Genomic DNA, 18,154 nt, shown 5'->3' with positions numbered 1-18,154 from the left:
CTAGCAAATATGCTACTAAATAAATTAGAACTTTCGTATCCCAAATAGAAAACAAACTCAAAAGTTGCATTCACATCCGACCCATTACACATTGAAAATATAAGAGCTCATTGTGATGTGTTTAGTTAATTTGTGATTTTCTAAAAATTTAGACTTGAAAAGGCAAAATTATTGGGCTTGTACCTATGTATTTCAAGAGTGGTATAGTTACATTAAATGAATTAATAATCAAATAAATCAACATAAATGTATATCCCATAAATTTAAATTTGAGAACAACAGGAGCTTGTTGTATGGGTATATATAATAAGATTAAAAAATTAGGAATTTTTTTTTTAAGGCAATTGGTTTGGATTAGGTTCGTGCGCCAAACTCTTTCGACGTATACTCAAATACGTATCTTTTTGGATCGAAACGTATATTAAATTAGAAATCAAATTGTGTATAATTTGTATATGTAAAGTATTTTTAAAAGTTATAAATACTTTTATTAAAACTGTTTTTAATTTTTAAACAGTTTTCAATTTTATGCTAAGTTTGATTAGAATATAAAAACTAATTTTTTAGTTAATTTCCAATATTCAAACATGAAATGCACAAGTAAATGTATATCCTGTTTGTTAAAATGAGTAAAATAGGAAGTATTAAAATAAGATTATACTGCTTTTTGAATTAAGATTTGGAATTATCAAGATAAGGGTAGAAAGTATTCTAAGATTTCTATCAGAGTGTTAGTTAAATTTTTTAGAATCGACTGATAATTGTATTTTTTCCTTTTATATATTTGTTAATGCATACGATAAGCATTAAGATAACAGTTTTTTTTTTATCAAAATATCCCTATTATCAAATTCATTCAAAATTGTTTATTAACATCAATAACACATTCATGATTAAAATAGTATTTTATGATTAACATGAATTGTCAAAAAAATAAAAATAATATTTTATTTTATTTTCTAAATCCATGTTCAAAAATATATTTAAAAAGTAGAAATAATTATTGTTGAAATTACAATAATTCCACCTAGATAATTAAAAATGGCCATAACATATTTTCATAATAGATAATAAAATATAAAATTAAATAAAATAATTTAAAAATGGTAAAAGGAATTTTATTAGTTAATAAAATATAGAGAGAGAGAGAGAGAGAAATTTAAATTTTAAAAATCAATGAAAGAAATAATGTCATTTAAATTTTAAAAATTGTCAAAATATATAATAATTTAAAAATATATTAAATAATATTTAATTATAAGACTTAAATAAATAACTTCTTTTAATAAATTTAAATATTTAAAATACATTAAATGACATTAACTATCCTACAAAGGGCATATAGATAATTGAGGCTTATCTTGAAAGAGTCAGATAAATTTATTTAACGGGGAAAGTCAGATAAATTTATCTTGAAAGGGGAAGATAAGAAGTCACGTGAGGATTTTTTTTGAAAATGATCAGATAAGTTTAACATACACGTTGAAAAAGTCAAACATCCAAAATATTTTTCATATCTAACATTTTCTTCCTCTTATCTTCGTTAATAAACACCCCCTAAAAAAAAAAAAAATTATATTATTAGCACAAACGAAAGAAGCTGTCCTACGAAGGGTATGTATTGAGCATGAAGCTTAGGCCAAAGACTTCACGGATGGGTATGATAGTTTAATAAACTCACCAGAAATCAAGTATTAGGTAATCCAATCCATCGAATTGTTTCAATTGAAGAGATCAATTTTTTTTAAAAAAAAAAATTTAAGCGAACAGATTGAATAGTCGTTTAAACCCAAAAAAATATGAAAAAACCAAAAAAAATTGAAAGTAACAAAGTGTAGGCAGATAGAAGTAATTTGAAGAATAAAATAAATAAGCTAAAAAATGAAGTTGAAATTGGCATCTTGCCTTAACCAAAAGCTCAAAATTAAAAACTAAATCAAATTGTTTTACGAATTGAATACCGAAATGTCAATTTCAACCAATTAAGTTCCATTATTTTAGGTTAATAAAATTTTTTATCACTTCTATCAAGTACCATATGTTCAAGGAATCAATAATTAATGAAAGATATAATTATATGTATACAAAAGAAAGGCCACGCTCAATACCATAACAATCTAACACACTTGGCCTTTTAAAAAAAATAAAAACCAAATCCAATCTCACACACACAACAAAATTGCAAGATCCAATCTTAATATCTTCTTAAAAGCAACCCTCTTGTTAACATTTACCACAAAAACAAAAGACCATCCGCTAAATGCCTAAATAAAAATGATTTTTTCTAGAGATAAATATTTACAAAATCGTGTTTAATCCTAGGATGCTATAGAGATGGACTCATTTAAAAGACAAATCGAGAATAAATGAAGAAATAATACTAACACAATGGGCAAAAACCTATCATCTTGCTTGGATTCATGGCTATTACACCAAGGTAAAACCAACGTTTCATTGCAAACTCTTTTGAAGTAGCTCTTACCATTAGCAAAAAATGATTGAAGATTGAATCTCATCGGTGCAATCTAATTTGAGGTTGAGATAATTTATTAAGGTCTCTAATAAGTATGTGTTTTGGAATGTGCTTAATTAAATCAAAATGCTCCACTGCTTGTGAGAGCCCCTCTTAATTCCTTTGAGTTTTATTATTGCGAGCGCACTCCTCAAATAGGATACTTAAGGCATTAGCTACAACATTGCGAGTCGATACGCACAGAACCTAGTATATATTTATCGTTTAGGGCTAGGACTATTAGGGTATTTAATCCCATTAGCTCCACTAGCTTTTGTCTCTTAGTGCCAGTATCAGCCTAACAAAGTACTTTTGTCGTTAGTGTTATTTTCAATCTTTACTTATTTCATTGCTCCATCGAAAATTCCCAGTGCCCCTATTGTACTCCAACTTGGTAATTTTTATTGCTTGTCTAGGGTTGAGCCTTGGGATTTGACAGTAAACTTAAAAAGTCACCTATAAATGCTTTATGCCTAACCAATCGGCTTACGTCCTCTGTTTGGACAACTTAACTTGTCTATGGTTTCCAATAAGTACTTGTCATATGTGCTTGTCTAAGTATTTGGACAAACTAAAACAAGTGCTTATTATTTGGTTTTAATTTTTAGGCTTAAACCTAAATCAAATTATAAAAAATGAAACCAAATTAAGTAACCATTATCTCAATTCCAATGGTTTTCTAGTTTATCTACACTCATAAGCACTCTGTATATATCTTAGGTTCCATAAAAACTAAAAATGAACACGATGTATATATTCTAGGTTCCATGAAAACTAAAAATGAACACGATATGAAACAAAAATGGAAAAATAACAATTTCAAAAAAATAAGAAATGAAAACATGGAGAAATGCGTAAATAAAAAAAATATAGGGATCTTTTTGTAAAAATAATTTTTAATATAAAAAATTATAAAAAATAATTATTTAATCTAAAAATAAACATAAATTTCATAATATATTTAAATAAATTCTAGAAATAAATTTCAAAACAAATTAAAAATTTTGAGTTAGAGACGAATGAGTCTCTAACCTTTTCATGGACAGAAACATATTTTCGAATCGAAAACGTGTTTATAATATTTTACTAATATTAGGAAACAATCCCGAACGTTTTTAAAATATGTTTTTAGTGTTTTAAAAATAAAAACATTTCAAAAATATTAAAATGGCATCACCGTAAATTTCCATGCAGCATAGCTGTCCTTTGTCAAAAAGATTTTTGTCTGGAATGGCTAAATAGATGACAACTCCAATTAGGTTTAAATCTTACAAGGAATATATTTAGCAAAATCAATAAATAAATATTAAAAACAATTATAATCCGTTAACACTAATAATTTAAACAGAATACAACTTTAAATTTATATGCGGCGCATAAAAATAACAATTTCTAGAACATGTGGCTAATAATTACACTTTAATGAATAGCGTTGAGCACATTTAAAAATCAAACCATGGTGTGGTGAGGAGGCAGTGGCGGTGGCACATTGTCAAAATTATAATGACAATATCGTAACAGTTAACAACTAGGAGAATCATCCTCGTCAACTTAACTAATTATTTAAATATTTTTTTTTTGCTTTTATCAATTAAATAATTTAATTAATTATAGTAATTCTATTTTAAATTAATAATAATTCATAATAGTTCATAGTAAGTAGATTAATTATTAATTTTAAATAAGACTATTCTGAATTAGTGTATATCACGATAATTTTTTAAGATTATTTATCAAAGTTATCTGTACACCTATTATTTGTGTCGTTAAAGTGTTTGAAACACGTTAAAATACATGTTTGATCTTTGAAACTCGTCGTCACCTTTTATGTTTTTTTATTTTTGTTTATTTTATTATTAAATTTTATATGATGGGGAATTTTTAATTTTTAATTTTTATTAAGTAAATTTGAAATACACTTGACAGCCCCGTAAATTATGCACATATTTATTTTTAAAAAACTTAATTCATATTAATCGGTGTAAATAATATACTTGCCGACTAGCACATCATCGGGGCTTTATTTTGCTGTGACAGAATGACAATACCGAAGTCACTTATATTTATTAAAAATGTTATTTGAATATAAAATAAAATAAATATACAAATTATTAATGCTAAGTGTCACACAAAATATAATAAATCTTTATAAAAATCATATCCGTTACCCACAAATAAATAATTTATCATATTTATAGGTAAGGATAGCATTTCCCCATTTATAGAGCGGAGAGGACGGTGGTGGCGAAGAAGTCAGCTCCCAAGCGGGGGGGGGGGGGGGGTAGGGGGATGGGAGCCACGTGGTCCAAACAAATAGCAATAAATGCAGAACTAACGTACCTTCGTTCGTTCGTAGACCTGTTTCCTTTGAAAAAAGTTTACACCCTTCATTAATGCCTCATGCCATGCTACCTTCCTTTCCGCACCGTCATATTACAATGTATAATATAATCTTGATTAATAATTAATACACCTCGAGATGAACGTCGTGTATTGTGCTCGTGTTCTTAATTATGTGTAAAAAAATAAATTATAAATATGAAATTTTTTTTCATTATATAAGACGAAAATCGAACTCAAGGGCGGAGCCACTTGAGAAGTTGCCCTATTGGGCCAAATTTGTTTTTAAATTTTATTTTTTATAATAATTTACTATTAAAAATAAAAAATATTATATTATATTTTATTACTATAAATATAAAATAAGTATTGAAAAAACCAAGTATATAATGGCTGAGTAATAACCATCATAACAATTTTTATAATTTGATCATAATTTTATTTTTTTACAATGATGATATAAATAAAACTAAGTATTGAAGAAAATTGTTAAGTAAAGAAAGCAAATATGGAGAAAATTTATATTAAAGAAAATGAACAAATTAATAAAACAAGTATTAAGCAAATTGATGTTGCACAATTTCTTATAGATCTTGGGTTAAGAATTTCAATAATAGATTATAATATTAATTTTCAAGATCAAATTAGAAGAGTCTATTTACAAAGAGATCTGTATCAGTCTCGAAATCAAAACGATTCATTCCAACTTGATTAAATGAATTTGGTAATTAGTTGGAATATAATATAAGTAAAGATGTCGCATTTTACTTATATTGTTATCTTTTTAAAACAAATAATGAGAAAACAAGAAAATGGTAATTTTTTCATGAAAGAAGGGTTCGGCTATTTAATAAAATAAAGATAAAACTTTAAGTTCATATTAGAGATGCTAATTAATAGTGCACATAATTAACCTTGAAATAATTATAAAATCTTCATGAATTAAGAGCAAAATATCGAGATAATTTTATTCAGGTAATTAAAACAAACATTGTGTGATTATCGAATTTATCTAAATGCATCAATTGATTGTATTCGACTTTTCCTATGGCAAGAACTAGCCTTTTATGATCATGACGAGTCTAAAGATTCAAAAAATCAACGTAGTCTTTTTGAACATTTGCAATTTCTAGTATAAAAAGCTATAAGGAACAATTGTAAAAAATAAATTTATTTTAATTTATTACTATTATCTTATTTTTAAAATTATATTTTTTTTGTATTTAAATTCGCTCTCACTGAACCAAAATCCTAACTTCACCCCTGATCGAACTCACAACTCATTAGTGCGAACCCGACATATAATTTGTCCACTTGACCTATACCCTAGAGATAATAATTAATATATCTATATGATACATATGTATATACAATAAGATTTTTAATTAATTTATTTCATTGTATATCGATATGTATTGTCAAAACTGTCATCGTCACGCTATGTTTTGATTAATAAGCTTTGTAGTGCAAAAACAATTTCCATACACATTGTATATGAAGGGCGGCGACTTCAGTCAATATATAAGAAGAAGATGGAAGAAGGAAAAGGGAAGAAATGTTTTAATACCAAATAATGTGATTTTATTATATGTAAGATTAAATTATAGAAAAATATCTAAGTTTTATCATTTCTAAAGTTTAGGTTCAGTTTTTATTTTCTATTCCATTTTAATCAGCATAGATTGGCGACATACATCTTGAACTTTGAATTTCACTAATTTGGTCTTTAAATTTTCTCAAATTGGCCATGGCATCTCTTTCTTTTGCTAATGATATTAAATAAATTAAATAAATATGTTTGAAATTTGGACTTTGACCTGAATGCCTCATAAACTTTATTTTTATTAAATTGGTCTCTAAAATTTTTAAAAAATGACCGGATAACCCCTTCCATAAAAAATAACATTAATTATACTAAATTAAGTTAAAATTATCCTTAATATCTATTAAATTAGTTATTTCACATATGGGTGTTGTGAAAATTTTGTGAAAAAATTCTGGGACTGATTTGACCAAAAATTAAGTTTAAGAGTGTCCGAGATAAAAATTCAAAGTTCAGAGGTGTTTGAATCAATTTATTTTCATGGGTATTATGGCTAATCTTTGAAAGTTTAAGAAACAATTAGGTAAATTTTAAAATTTAAAGAATATCCAAATTAAAAAGCGAAAATTCGTGGTATAGAATCAATTTAATTACTATTTTAATTGTAGATTGATGTTTGATTCCACACATGTTATTAAATGATAACATGGTTATCGTAAAACCTCAAATACAACAAGACAAACAAAGAGAGTCTCACCAACCATACATGCACTCAGCACCATTATTCGATTTCTCTCAACAATGGTGAATGAAGATGTGAGTTTTGGAGTTGGGTACGTTTATTAATTGAAGCCATGACGGTCAATGTGGCTTAATTTGTGGGCGGCACTGGCAGCAGGTTTTTAGAGGAGTTTGGGGAAGAGGCAAGAGGACTTAAGAGGGGGAGTGTACGTAACGTCGAACCAAAATTGAAACTTAAAAGAAAATTTGGGGTACGTAACCCAATATATGTAATTATAAGAATATTATTATCAGGCTATTTTCTCTGAGTCTTAAGGCAAAAATATTGCATTTGTCGACCTCAATGCTGGGGACAATTTTTTGCAGATCGAGATTGGAGAAGAACGAAGGGTAGCAGGGGTATCATAAGTTAAAAGATATATGATGAGAATAAAAAATAAATAAATAAATAAATAATAATAATAATAAATAATTTGAGTTAAAAGGCGTGAAGGAAAGAAAGAAAGCTTGTAAATGGCACAAAATGTGGAGGAGAAATATAGTTTTCTTGACTGGAGCTGGAGGTTCAACCACCACCTACCTTTTCTTTCTTGCCAACAAACCATTTTAATGTCGCATGATTTCATTTATGTGTTTACCCTCTTCCATTTTCACCCCTCACTGGCTCCCTCTCCCTGTGTTTTAAGCCCTTCGAATTCTCTCTCACTATCGTTCTCCACAGATGGATAGTCAGATAGATAGATAGATCGACCAAATTAAGAGGGGTCCAAGAAGCTGCCCTTTGTGCTGCTTCTGCATTGTGGGTTTCTTATTTCCATGACCCATTTGCATAAACCCTAGAAAAGAGCAATCCCCAAGTCGGTTTTGATCCTTTTGCAGAAAACCCACAAGAAAGTTTCCCCATGTTTTCTTCTTTCTGGGTTTCCCTTAAAGGTTGTGTCCTCATTGTTAGTTTATAAGAGAGAAAGAGAGAGAGAGAGAACAAAGAGGGGGCGAAGGTAACGAGTTACAAACGCGAAAAGCTATGGATGTCCTGGCAACGTCCTTGTGAATCTCGCCCTCTCTTGGTTTCCCACTCTCTCAGCTTAAATCTTCAGAGTTTAATTTGGACTCCAATGGAAGTGATGGCGAGCTCGAGATCGGTTCTGGCCTTGACGGGCCGAGTGATCAACGAGGTTTTGAGCTTCATTGTGTTCTCTCTTCTCGACCTCGTCGATATTCTGCTCTGCTACGCCTACAAAGCCGCCGATTTCCTGATCGAGGCCGAGTGGAGGCCTTGCTACTGCTCGTCGGCGAAAGAGCCCATCACCAGCAGCGGCAAGATCTTGGTGTCGGAGCAAGGCGAGCCGAAGATCGTTTGCCTCACCAACTCCAGCAAGCTGCAGCTTGAGGAGATCTCCGACACGCTCTACACTCGGCCTTCTCTGGTCTCCGAGGTGAAATCCACCGTTCACGAGCTTAAACGCCAGAAGCTGGAAGGCTCCGCCGCGGCCGCCGTTCATGGCTCCGAGAAGACCAAGAGAGGCTCGCTTCGATCCGCATTCACCATTAACTCCACCATCGTCGAAATGCTGCAAGGCAAGATCGGCGGCCGCCAATCTCACCCCATTCCTAGATGGTCCGATTGTGACTGCAAAACTTGCACTTCTTGGACCTCCTCTTCCAAAGAAACTCTCTTTGTCCATGCTGATGGAGCCAAGGGTAAGATTGACAATCCTTAATTGCATAATTCGTAATGTAATATATTTTACAAGGCTAAAATCCCACCTTGAATACGAGTCAAGGAGGGCCGTGCCCCACAAGTATAATTTTTGTTGGTTTTGTTTATGGATTGGCTAATTTGACAGATAACATGAGAGAAGATGTGCTGTTCATTCATGGGTTTATCTCATCATCGGCATTTTGGACTGAGACATTGTTTCCGAACTTCTCCTCCTCTGCAAAATCAACGTATCGGCTATTCGCGGTGGATCTTCTTGGATTCGGGCGAAGTCCCAAGCCAACTGACTCGCTGTACACGCTACGGGAGCACGTTGACATGATCGAACGCTCGGTTCTTGAGCCGTACTCGGTCAAGTCATTCCACATAGTGGCACATTCACTCGGCTGCATCCTCGCCCTCGCCCTTGCAGTTAAACACCCCAAATCAGTCAAGTCCCTAACCTTACTTGCTCCAGTAAGTTTGAGTCTGGTAAATCTCAATTATTTATCTCTCACTATGCCCCAAGTGACATAACTTGATTTATGGAAAAACTTTATGGCAGCCATATTTTCGGGTGCCAAAGGGTGAGCAAGCCACACAGTACTTGATGAGGAAGCTGGCTCCAAGAAGGGTGTGGCCACTGATCGCCTTTGGGGCGTCAATAGCTTGCTGGTATGAGCATCTAAGCCGGACGGTTTGCCTCCTAATTTGCAAAAACCACCGCCTCTGGGAGTTTCTCACCAAACTGGTGACCCGAAACAGGTTCAAATTTCTACTTTATTCATGGCGTGTAAAACTTGAAAACACCAAACGTTTTATCAGAGTAGGATTTTCTTGAAGTTTCTCTTGTTGGGTATACCTTTTACCCCACAAGAGGGTAATATTTTCGGCCACTTGGAACAAAACATGCACAAGAATGAAGGGTTTTAAGTTATTTTGGCATAATTTTGGGCAAGAAATGAATTGGGGGGTGTCAAGGTTTACAAGTGGACTAAGATCTAAAGGAAGAAAATGGTCCCGTTGGTTCACAGATGGTCCAAACAGTGTTGGTGCTCTGATTCGCTTGCTGTGAACCAGTAGAATCAATCAAATGTTGTGCTAGATTTACCGTATTGAAAACACGGTTCTCCATCAGCTCTGATTCCTCCAAATGATGATATCCAGCACACACATTAATAGGGTGGTTGGTTCTTAATTTTTGTGGCTATTAAGTGGCACATGATGTGCTTGGACAATACAACTGATGTTGATCCCAAATTTGGTTGATCTAATGCTATTTACCGAATTTTTTAAGCCCAGCTCCTGATTTGGAATAACTTAGGAGAAATGAAGCTTATGCATGGAGAAGACCATTCTTTTATATACATATACTTTTACTATATGTATACACGTAAGTGGTAGATCTAATGTTGGGGGCTTCCGTACGTCATTTAGAGGATTGCGTCAACCCCAATACTGCAATGAGTCTATGATCTCTGTATTGACTCGTGCGACTTTTAGAGCATCATTCAATAGATTGAACATACCATTTGTATGGTTTTTATAATAGCCTCGTTAGTCCTTTCATCCCTTAACTCATTATTTACCGCTACTAGACTACCCAGACGATGGAGAAGAGACCAGTCTAAACACACCCATTTTCTTTTCAAAATTGTGTTCTTATATAGACTGTTTCTGCGTAGATTAATTTTCTTCATATTCTTACATAATGGCTTTTAGTTATTTTTGTCAGATATCATTATCTCTATAAAGTGGGAAGCAATTAAGAGGCAAGATGCTGATTAATTAGGGGGATTTTAGCCTGTAGAGAAAGAATGCAATTTCCCGTGCTATAAGGGAAGATGTGTATGGTCATGTGTTGTTGAGACTTTCTTGTGAAAAAGACCAATGCTAAGGGAAGATGGTCAAATGCTGTTGAGACTGGTTTCCTGAAAGAGATGGAGCCATTTTAATACGCATGGCATGGACGCTGAATTTTATTTCACGGATACACAATAGGGTGGTCCACAAATACGTGCCAATTTAAAGAATACAATTCCCCATAGGAAAATGACTTGTGTGACACAATCTGGTAAAATATTTTTGTAGACTCTCGGTGTATGGGTCGGTCTATTATATTGAATGAATACAATTTTGTCATGTTAATAATTAATAATTTTATATTTAATTAACATTTATTTTGTTATTATGCTTGCCTAAATTTAAAATTATTAATTGACGAGATGGAATTTACCCATCTGGTACATTTTGCTACCGCTATTGCCAGATTGTCAAATGTCAATTACTAATTGGGAAAAACTGTCTCTCTCTTGCTGGTGTGCAGGATAAGGACGTTCCTGATAGAAGGTTTCTGTTGCCACACCCACAACGCCGCGTGGCACACCCTCCACAACATCATCTGTGGAACCGCCGGGAAAATCGACGGTTACTTGGACAAAGTGAAGAACCATCTCAAGTGCAGCGTTACCATAATCCATGGACGAGACGATGAACTGATCCCGGTGGAATGCAGCTACAACGTGCAATCTAGGATTCCCCGAGCCAACGTTAAAGTTTTCGAGAACAAAGATCACATCACCATTGTTGTCGGGCGGCAGAAGGCCTTCGCCAGAGAGCTCGAACAAATCTGGAAGAATTCTGCCGCCGGCGGCAAATAACGCTTGCCTATATTATATATATATATATACATACATATATACCTCGATCGACCTCTCTAATGCTGCTGCCCGCTCGCTCCATCAACTAGGAGCTTATATATTATATATATATATATATATGGGTCAGATGGCCAGGGATATTTGGCTTGTTTTTCTCTTTCTTTTCTTTGATATGATGATCAAGTGTGGAGGCTTAGTTAGCTTTAATTTGTGAAATATTACGTGTCCATTATTATCTTCATTGAATTGTGTGTCTGATAATCCCATGAAAAAATAGTGTTTGATAAAATAATTCTCTTTTAAATTAAAGCCATTTTTCTCAAATAGTAAATTAAGTTACTTAAAAGCAAAGTAATCTACATTATGACCTATATTTTTTAATTAATATCGAGAAATTCAAAAGTCACTACCCTTTACATACGTACTAAATAAACTTCACATACACATAATAATTCAAAAATAATGCATGTAAGATAAATTAACTAAAAATTGACAAGTCAGGTGACCCTAAATATAAATTTGATCTTTAATAATCAACTTAACAAGTTTACCCTAGCCTGTCTAGTATGTAACCAAACTTAAGGGCCATCAAAACCCATACTTAAGTATTACTGTCAACTCATAACACAATATATTAACAAGTCTATAAATCCTTAACCTATCCGTGGACTAAGTCAGGCCGACCTGTAAAGCGTGTGAACATTTATGCGTCTGACCATAGTTAATTTGCTTATCTAAAATATGTATTTTTTTGTATCCGCGTATGACACAGTTGGAAGCTATAAATACTAAACCCTACGATCATATATATAATGCAGTCCATCTTATCATCATGTCATATAACTGGCTCACAGAGGCCTTGCCATAAATACCTAGAATAATTGGCACTTGTTGTCCCCTTCTAAGCTGTTTCTTCAGTGAAGGCCAATATTGGTCACCTTCTATTTCTTCGCTGATAAACCTCTCAATACATTGTTTCCTCTATTATTGCTCATTTTCTCTTCCCAGCATAGCCAAGTTGTAAAAGAGGCCACAGCTTCTATTTTAAAAATGTATAGGTGAAATGTGATTGGTACCCTTGATTTAAGTGTGCTAGTAGAGAGGTAAATAAGCCCTTAATTATTATTATAAGAAAAAAAAAGGGTTTTAACGAAGAAAAAATCAGTTATTGAGTCTCGATTTTCCTTCATTAGATGGTTATACCAATAGGCCGATTGAGGTTCATTTGAAATTAAATAAGTACAAAACTGAGATATAAGCATAAGATTTTGTATGAATATTCATTAAAATAAGTATGGAATTAAATGGGACGCTATTGACATCCCTAGCAATAATAGGTTAAGCCATTTGCTTGATAACTATAGGAACTTAAACAACTTCAGGGTTTATCAATTTAGCAATAAATAAATAAATAAATAACTCCATAATTGTTTAGAGAAGAAATTGAGGGTTACATATATATGGGAAAAGGAAGGCAGATTTATAGGGTTCTCATGAACCATTATAACTACCATTGCTGGCCAATTTTATGCGGCCATGGAAAGATCAAAATGGGTACATATATCAAGTCAACATTGGAAGTTAACCACAAGAAATAAGAGGTATTAAAGGGGCGTACTGGTGCTGGTATTTGCATTAAATGCCAACTTAATTTCAGTGTTACAAAGATTGGTGGCGCCCTTGGAGATTGAAGAGTAGCGATTAAAATTAATATTTACCACATGCAACTAGGCCACACTTCACAGCAGGTAGATTTTAGTAAAGTCAATGACCTCTACTAGAGGTAAACATAGGAGCCAAGAAAGAATTTTAATCTGGATCAAATTATAATTTTAGTCCTGTTCAAATTATAAAAATTATAATTATTTATAGTAATATATATATAAAATCAAAAAAATATAAAAATCAGCTGGGGCCAAGGCCCCAACTGACCAAAACGTGACTCTGCCACTGAGTGGAGGGCATCCGACAAATCTCCATCCCGACACCAAACGTTGTCTCATAACACTCACACTTCAACTATTTTAACCAAGCCTCCTCATTTTTAATAGAGGTGTAAAGGAGTCGACAGATTGGAGCTTAACTTTATTTGGGTTTGACTTATTTACTTTCAAAGGTATCTGAGTTCAATTTATTTATGAGTTAAATTCTATAAAGAACGTTTGAACTTAGTTTATGAATAATTTTTCACTTTTGGGCTCAATTCAGTCTCGACTCAATGAAATTAAATAAGTTAAATTCGAGCTTGTTATCAATCTTGTTTATCAATAATAAATTCATTATCGAGCGAGTTCATAAACAAGTTATTCTGCTCGTTTTTTTATAAAAACACATCATAGATGAATTATATTTATATGAATAATTTATACAATTGTATTATTTAACAAAATCATAAATTTCAAAATAAGCAAAAAACAAAATAAACCCATTTATTAAACAAAGAAACAAATTTTTAACTAATCTTAGACAAATTATAAACAAATTTATTTATGAACATAAATGAGCTCAACATGTTTTTGTTTGAGTTCGAATCATTGATTAAACAAATTTTTAAATTTTCATTTAAATTCATTTATTTATTTAATAAACAAACATAAATAAACTCAAATCCATCTCATTCCCGAAATGTTTCTCGAACGTATCAATTTGTTTACACTCCTATCTTTACGCCTTAGCTAGGCGGGCTACTTTCTTAAATCCAGAAACAAGCTATAGTTCATCATGCATGCCTCAGCCATTCATCACCCAATTAGGCTCATGCTGGTGTGCCACATTTGTATTTATGCAGACCCTCCCCTTTGATTAGATTATGCTGGTTGGTAGGAGACTACTTTTCCACCATTGCCAGCTACCCTTCAGAGGGCCGTCATAGAGTGTCCAGGCTTAGCATTAACACCACCTCCAATTAATTAATAGATGTACCAACCAAATGGTTCGTAACTGTAAGAAAAACACATATTGCTATTAGGACGTTTTGTATAAACACATCGTTTTCCTTCAAGAAAATATAGACACATATTTACTGTCCCGAAATGTTGGTTAAGGTAATTAACGGTGCTGTTGGCTGTCTTAGTCCGCTCAGAGACTCATGTCAGTGTTGGGCAGTTGTCTTTGAAACGTGGCTGCTTGGCTACGCACAACTGATCAGATTCACTGCTACTTACCATTTTTTTTTTCTTTTCCCGCTTGATGAAAAGAGAACCACGAGGGTCCAAACACTAGCTAATTAATTGGAGACACGAACCATATGTATAGAGAAAACTAGACAAACAAAACAGCCACATTCAAGTAATTGTTGACTGAAAGAAGGGCTTATGAGTTGGGCCCTTGTCATTTAATCGTCAACTGGGGGCAAGTTCTTTCTATGAAGTTTCACGAAGCCAAGTACCCAATATCTAAGTTAATTCATTAGTCACTTGCAAATTATAACCAAATGTGGGTTTGGTAAATGGAGGATAAAACCTACTCTGACAGCTGTTCCGTGCAATTTCAGAAGGTGAATTAACTCATCAAAGCTTAGTGGTCACGCATTCATGCATACTTAAGATGGAATGCAGGCCGTTGGCTAACCTAAGGAAATTTGTATGCAGTGATATTGATAATTTCTTTCCCCTTTCCGTAGTTGGACACGAAATACAGTTTTCTCTTAGTTGGTGAAATAAACAACCTAACAATTTTATGCCGCCACTGCTAGCCATAGACTAAGGGATTGTTCTGAAATTAAATAATGCTTGCTTGCATTAATCTGTATTATAAAGGACGCTAACTTTTCATGAAAACCATCTCAGATTTCAATTCTCTTCGCTTAGCACAAGTTTTGGATTTGGTAAACAAGTGAGGCTAGAGTACATGGTTGGTGGTTTCGAGCTCATTTCTGTTTAAGGTTCATTGTATTTATGCAAACTCGAGAGATTCCCTTGCTCGTTACTTTGTTGTGTTGAAAATTTTTATCCTTTTTAAGGTGGGTGGCAAAAGAAATACTTTAGTTCGTACCATAAGGTACCCTTACACTTTTAAAACCTAGTGCAGTCCACCATTACACTCCTAATTCTCTGAATCTCACTCATCTCTTCTCTCTCTTTCTAAAACTATATATGTAAATTTTATTTAGCAAAATATATTGAAAGAATAATTTTGAAAATATATATTTTTCAAAAAATATATAAAATATAAGCATATATAAACTTTATTTGATAAAAATATATTTAGAAATTCTAATTCTAAACAAGATATATATTTTTCTAAAAATACATCTAAAAATTACTTTATAAGAAAATATGGTGTACATATTGATGGAGGTAGATAATCAACCTATGATCCAATCTTGAAACACCATGTGACCCAACCCAAAAATGACACCTAGAATAATAGGGAATCGATGAATAGCACGACCTCGAGGACCTAAGTGCCACTTGGAAGGCATTTAGGCTTGCCACATGGCTAGATTTGGGTCATCAATGAGCACGACTCGAGCCCTTAACACCATGTCTTCTTAACCATGCTCAGGTCATATCCCATATAAGGTTTTTCACAAAAATGATATTCAGACCATTCCTATGCAGGCTATAAAAGTCCTTAATTCTCCCACGACAAGTAAGTTACTTTGCTCACTCTCTTACTGTCATCAGATTTTACCTTGGAGGATTAGAGCCTCAAACTTGGAAGAGATTGGCAGGTGTTGCTACGGGCCCCAATTTTTCAACAACATCGATTAGCACCCATCGTGGGGCCTAGTTTTCTATCTTAGTCACATTTCCCACAAAGGGACACCCACCAGTAAGCCTCCACGTCAAGCAGCCTTTGCTAAGAGTCAACATGACTGTCAGTTAGGACATTCTAGGCTCTAGGGCCCTCGAACCTATGACAATTGAGCGACTAGCTAACTTAGAACCTTAGGTTCACGATTGATTTGACTATCTTGATGTTATGAGTCTCATAGTGCCACATACAATCCTATCATGATCATAGGTGTAATAACTAGTGTCACTCTTATAATCTTCACAACCCAAGACCTAAGGACTATGGTGATTTCCTAGATAATGAGCTTAGAAAGGTGATTTTCTAGAGATCTTAAGAAATGTCTTGATTGTCTTTGATTACAAGAGAGATTGGTCATATATATAAACAATTGGTGATAGAAACTCTCTCTCTACTATCTATATAGGAGAGATAACCATTTGGTAATTTCCAAATTTGCACATTTCCAAACTATCTCTCAAATGTTACTTCCTTGTAAGAGGGAAGAACAAATTAAATGGGCACTAAGACTTTAAATACAAAATGAAACACTCTATTCACGCCCTCAAAACAATACCCATGGATCTTGAGGTCGGGACATATCTCTATACACATCTGTCGACGTTTAGAATTGGTAGACCGTGATTCGTCGGCCCGCACTGGTGTAATAGATTTGAGAGGGAGAAAAAGGGTTATCTGGTTCGGTTTGTTGATTCGTCGGCTGGTTGGCCCCTGCAAAATACTCCTACGCTCAAGTAAGTAAGCGAGTAAGGAAATGTAGAGTATCAGCAAGTTGGTGAAAAAAGCATACCATGGCCCTGGGAAGTGTTAGCTGATATGTAGGAGAATGAGATGTCCTTCTGCACGTGCTGTACATCTACAGGTGATGGGACAGAGTATCCGGCGTCGGCAAAAGCGTCCATGCAGTGGTAAGGTGCCGACGGGACCCTCATTAATATGGATAGGATCCGTCATTAATGAGGATTGGATCTAAGGTGGGCGCACGGAAATCCAAAAGTGGCTATAGTGATGTTGTTGCAAGAGGCCAGGATGGGACTGACATGGGCCGATCAAACGGGCAGAGAGGATGGGGCCAGGTTGGGCCTGAATGGCCTAGCTGGGACGGCCACTAGCCTATTAATATTCTCTAGCATACGACCTTCTCATTATGTGAGTTGTTTGGTTAGGCTAGCGAACTGTAAAAGTCATTGAGAGCTCTCTTGAAGTGTGGTTGTGAGCTCGCTAATGTAAAGCTCGCTTGGTCCTGCGATTTGAGCTTGAGCTCTAGCAATGTGTGAACTCGCTTTGATGAACTTAGTTCGGGGTCTATTGGGCTTTATGCGATTGGGTCGGCCTGTTGGGTTGGGCCCAGCCCATAAGGGGTAGAGTAGGAAATACCCTTAACATGAAACCCCCCAGCTCGCAGTGCGATCTTCGGACTGGGAGTTGACGTGTGCCAACTATTCCAACTGTTAACCCACCTTTCAGCTTTCTGTCAAATCGCTTCAAATCATGCTGTTTCATGCAGCATGTCTTGTCTGCAATGTATTTAGTGCGCACGTTTCCCCATTGCTACACATGATTATGCTTGCAGGACCCATTGGTTATAGTGCAGCCGATGGATGCAGAGCACTCCATAAGTCGCAATGATCTGATGGCTGAGATTGATCGAGTTAAGAGGTATAAATAGCAGGGAAACCCTTACTGTTTCCTTCTTCACGTTATTTTGAATTTTCTTGCCTTTGCTCTCACATTTCTTGTGTTTATTCGGCTCTCGAGACTTTCATAACGACCAGTTCTTCCATTTGCCACCGTTCAAGCGCCGACCATTTCTGCCCAGGCTTGCATCAAGTTCACGTCGGTGAGAGACTCAACGATTGGTAACTTTTTTGTGACTCTCGTTTCTTTCTTTGGTTTAGTCT

General features: G+C 34.0%; 1 protein-coding gene across 1 annotated transcript; it reads left to right on the top strand.

Annotated features, from left to right (window-relative positions):
* Positions 1–7,676: 7,676 nt before the first annotated feature.
* Positions 7,677–11,730, top strand: LOC127813666 (probable lysophospholipase BODYGUARD 3). The gene is made up of 4 exons (XM_052354762.1): positions 7,677–8,837; positions 8,984–9,312; positions 9,401–9,600; positions 11,162–11,730. The coding sequence occupies exons 1-4, from the start codon at positions 8,165–8,167 to the stop codon at positions 11,493–11,495; spliced, it is 1,536 nt and encodes a 511-aa protein (XP_052210722.1). The 5' UTR covers positions 7,677–8,164; the 3' UTR covers positions 11,496–11,730.
* Positions 11,731–18,154: the final 6,424 nt, after the last annotated feature.

The sequence above is a fragment of the Diospyros lotus genome, chromosome 11 (assembly GCF_014633365.1).
Source record: "Diospyros lotus cultivar Yz01 chromosome 11, ASM1463336v1, whole genome shotgun sequence".
In the NCBI taxonomy this organism is placed as follows: domain Eukaryota; kingdom Viridiplantae; phylum Streptophyta; class Magnoliopsida; order Ericales; family Ebenaceae; genus Diospyros; species Diospyros lotus.
The sequence above is the reverse complement of the archived record's forward strand: the minus strand, read 5'-3'. Positions and strand labels throughout refer to the sequence as shown.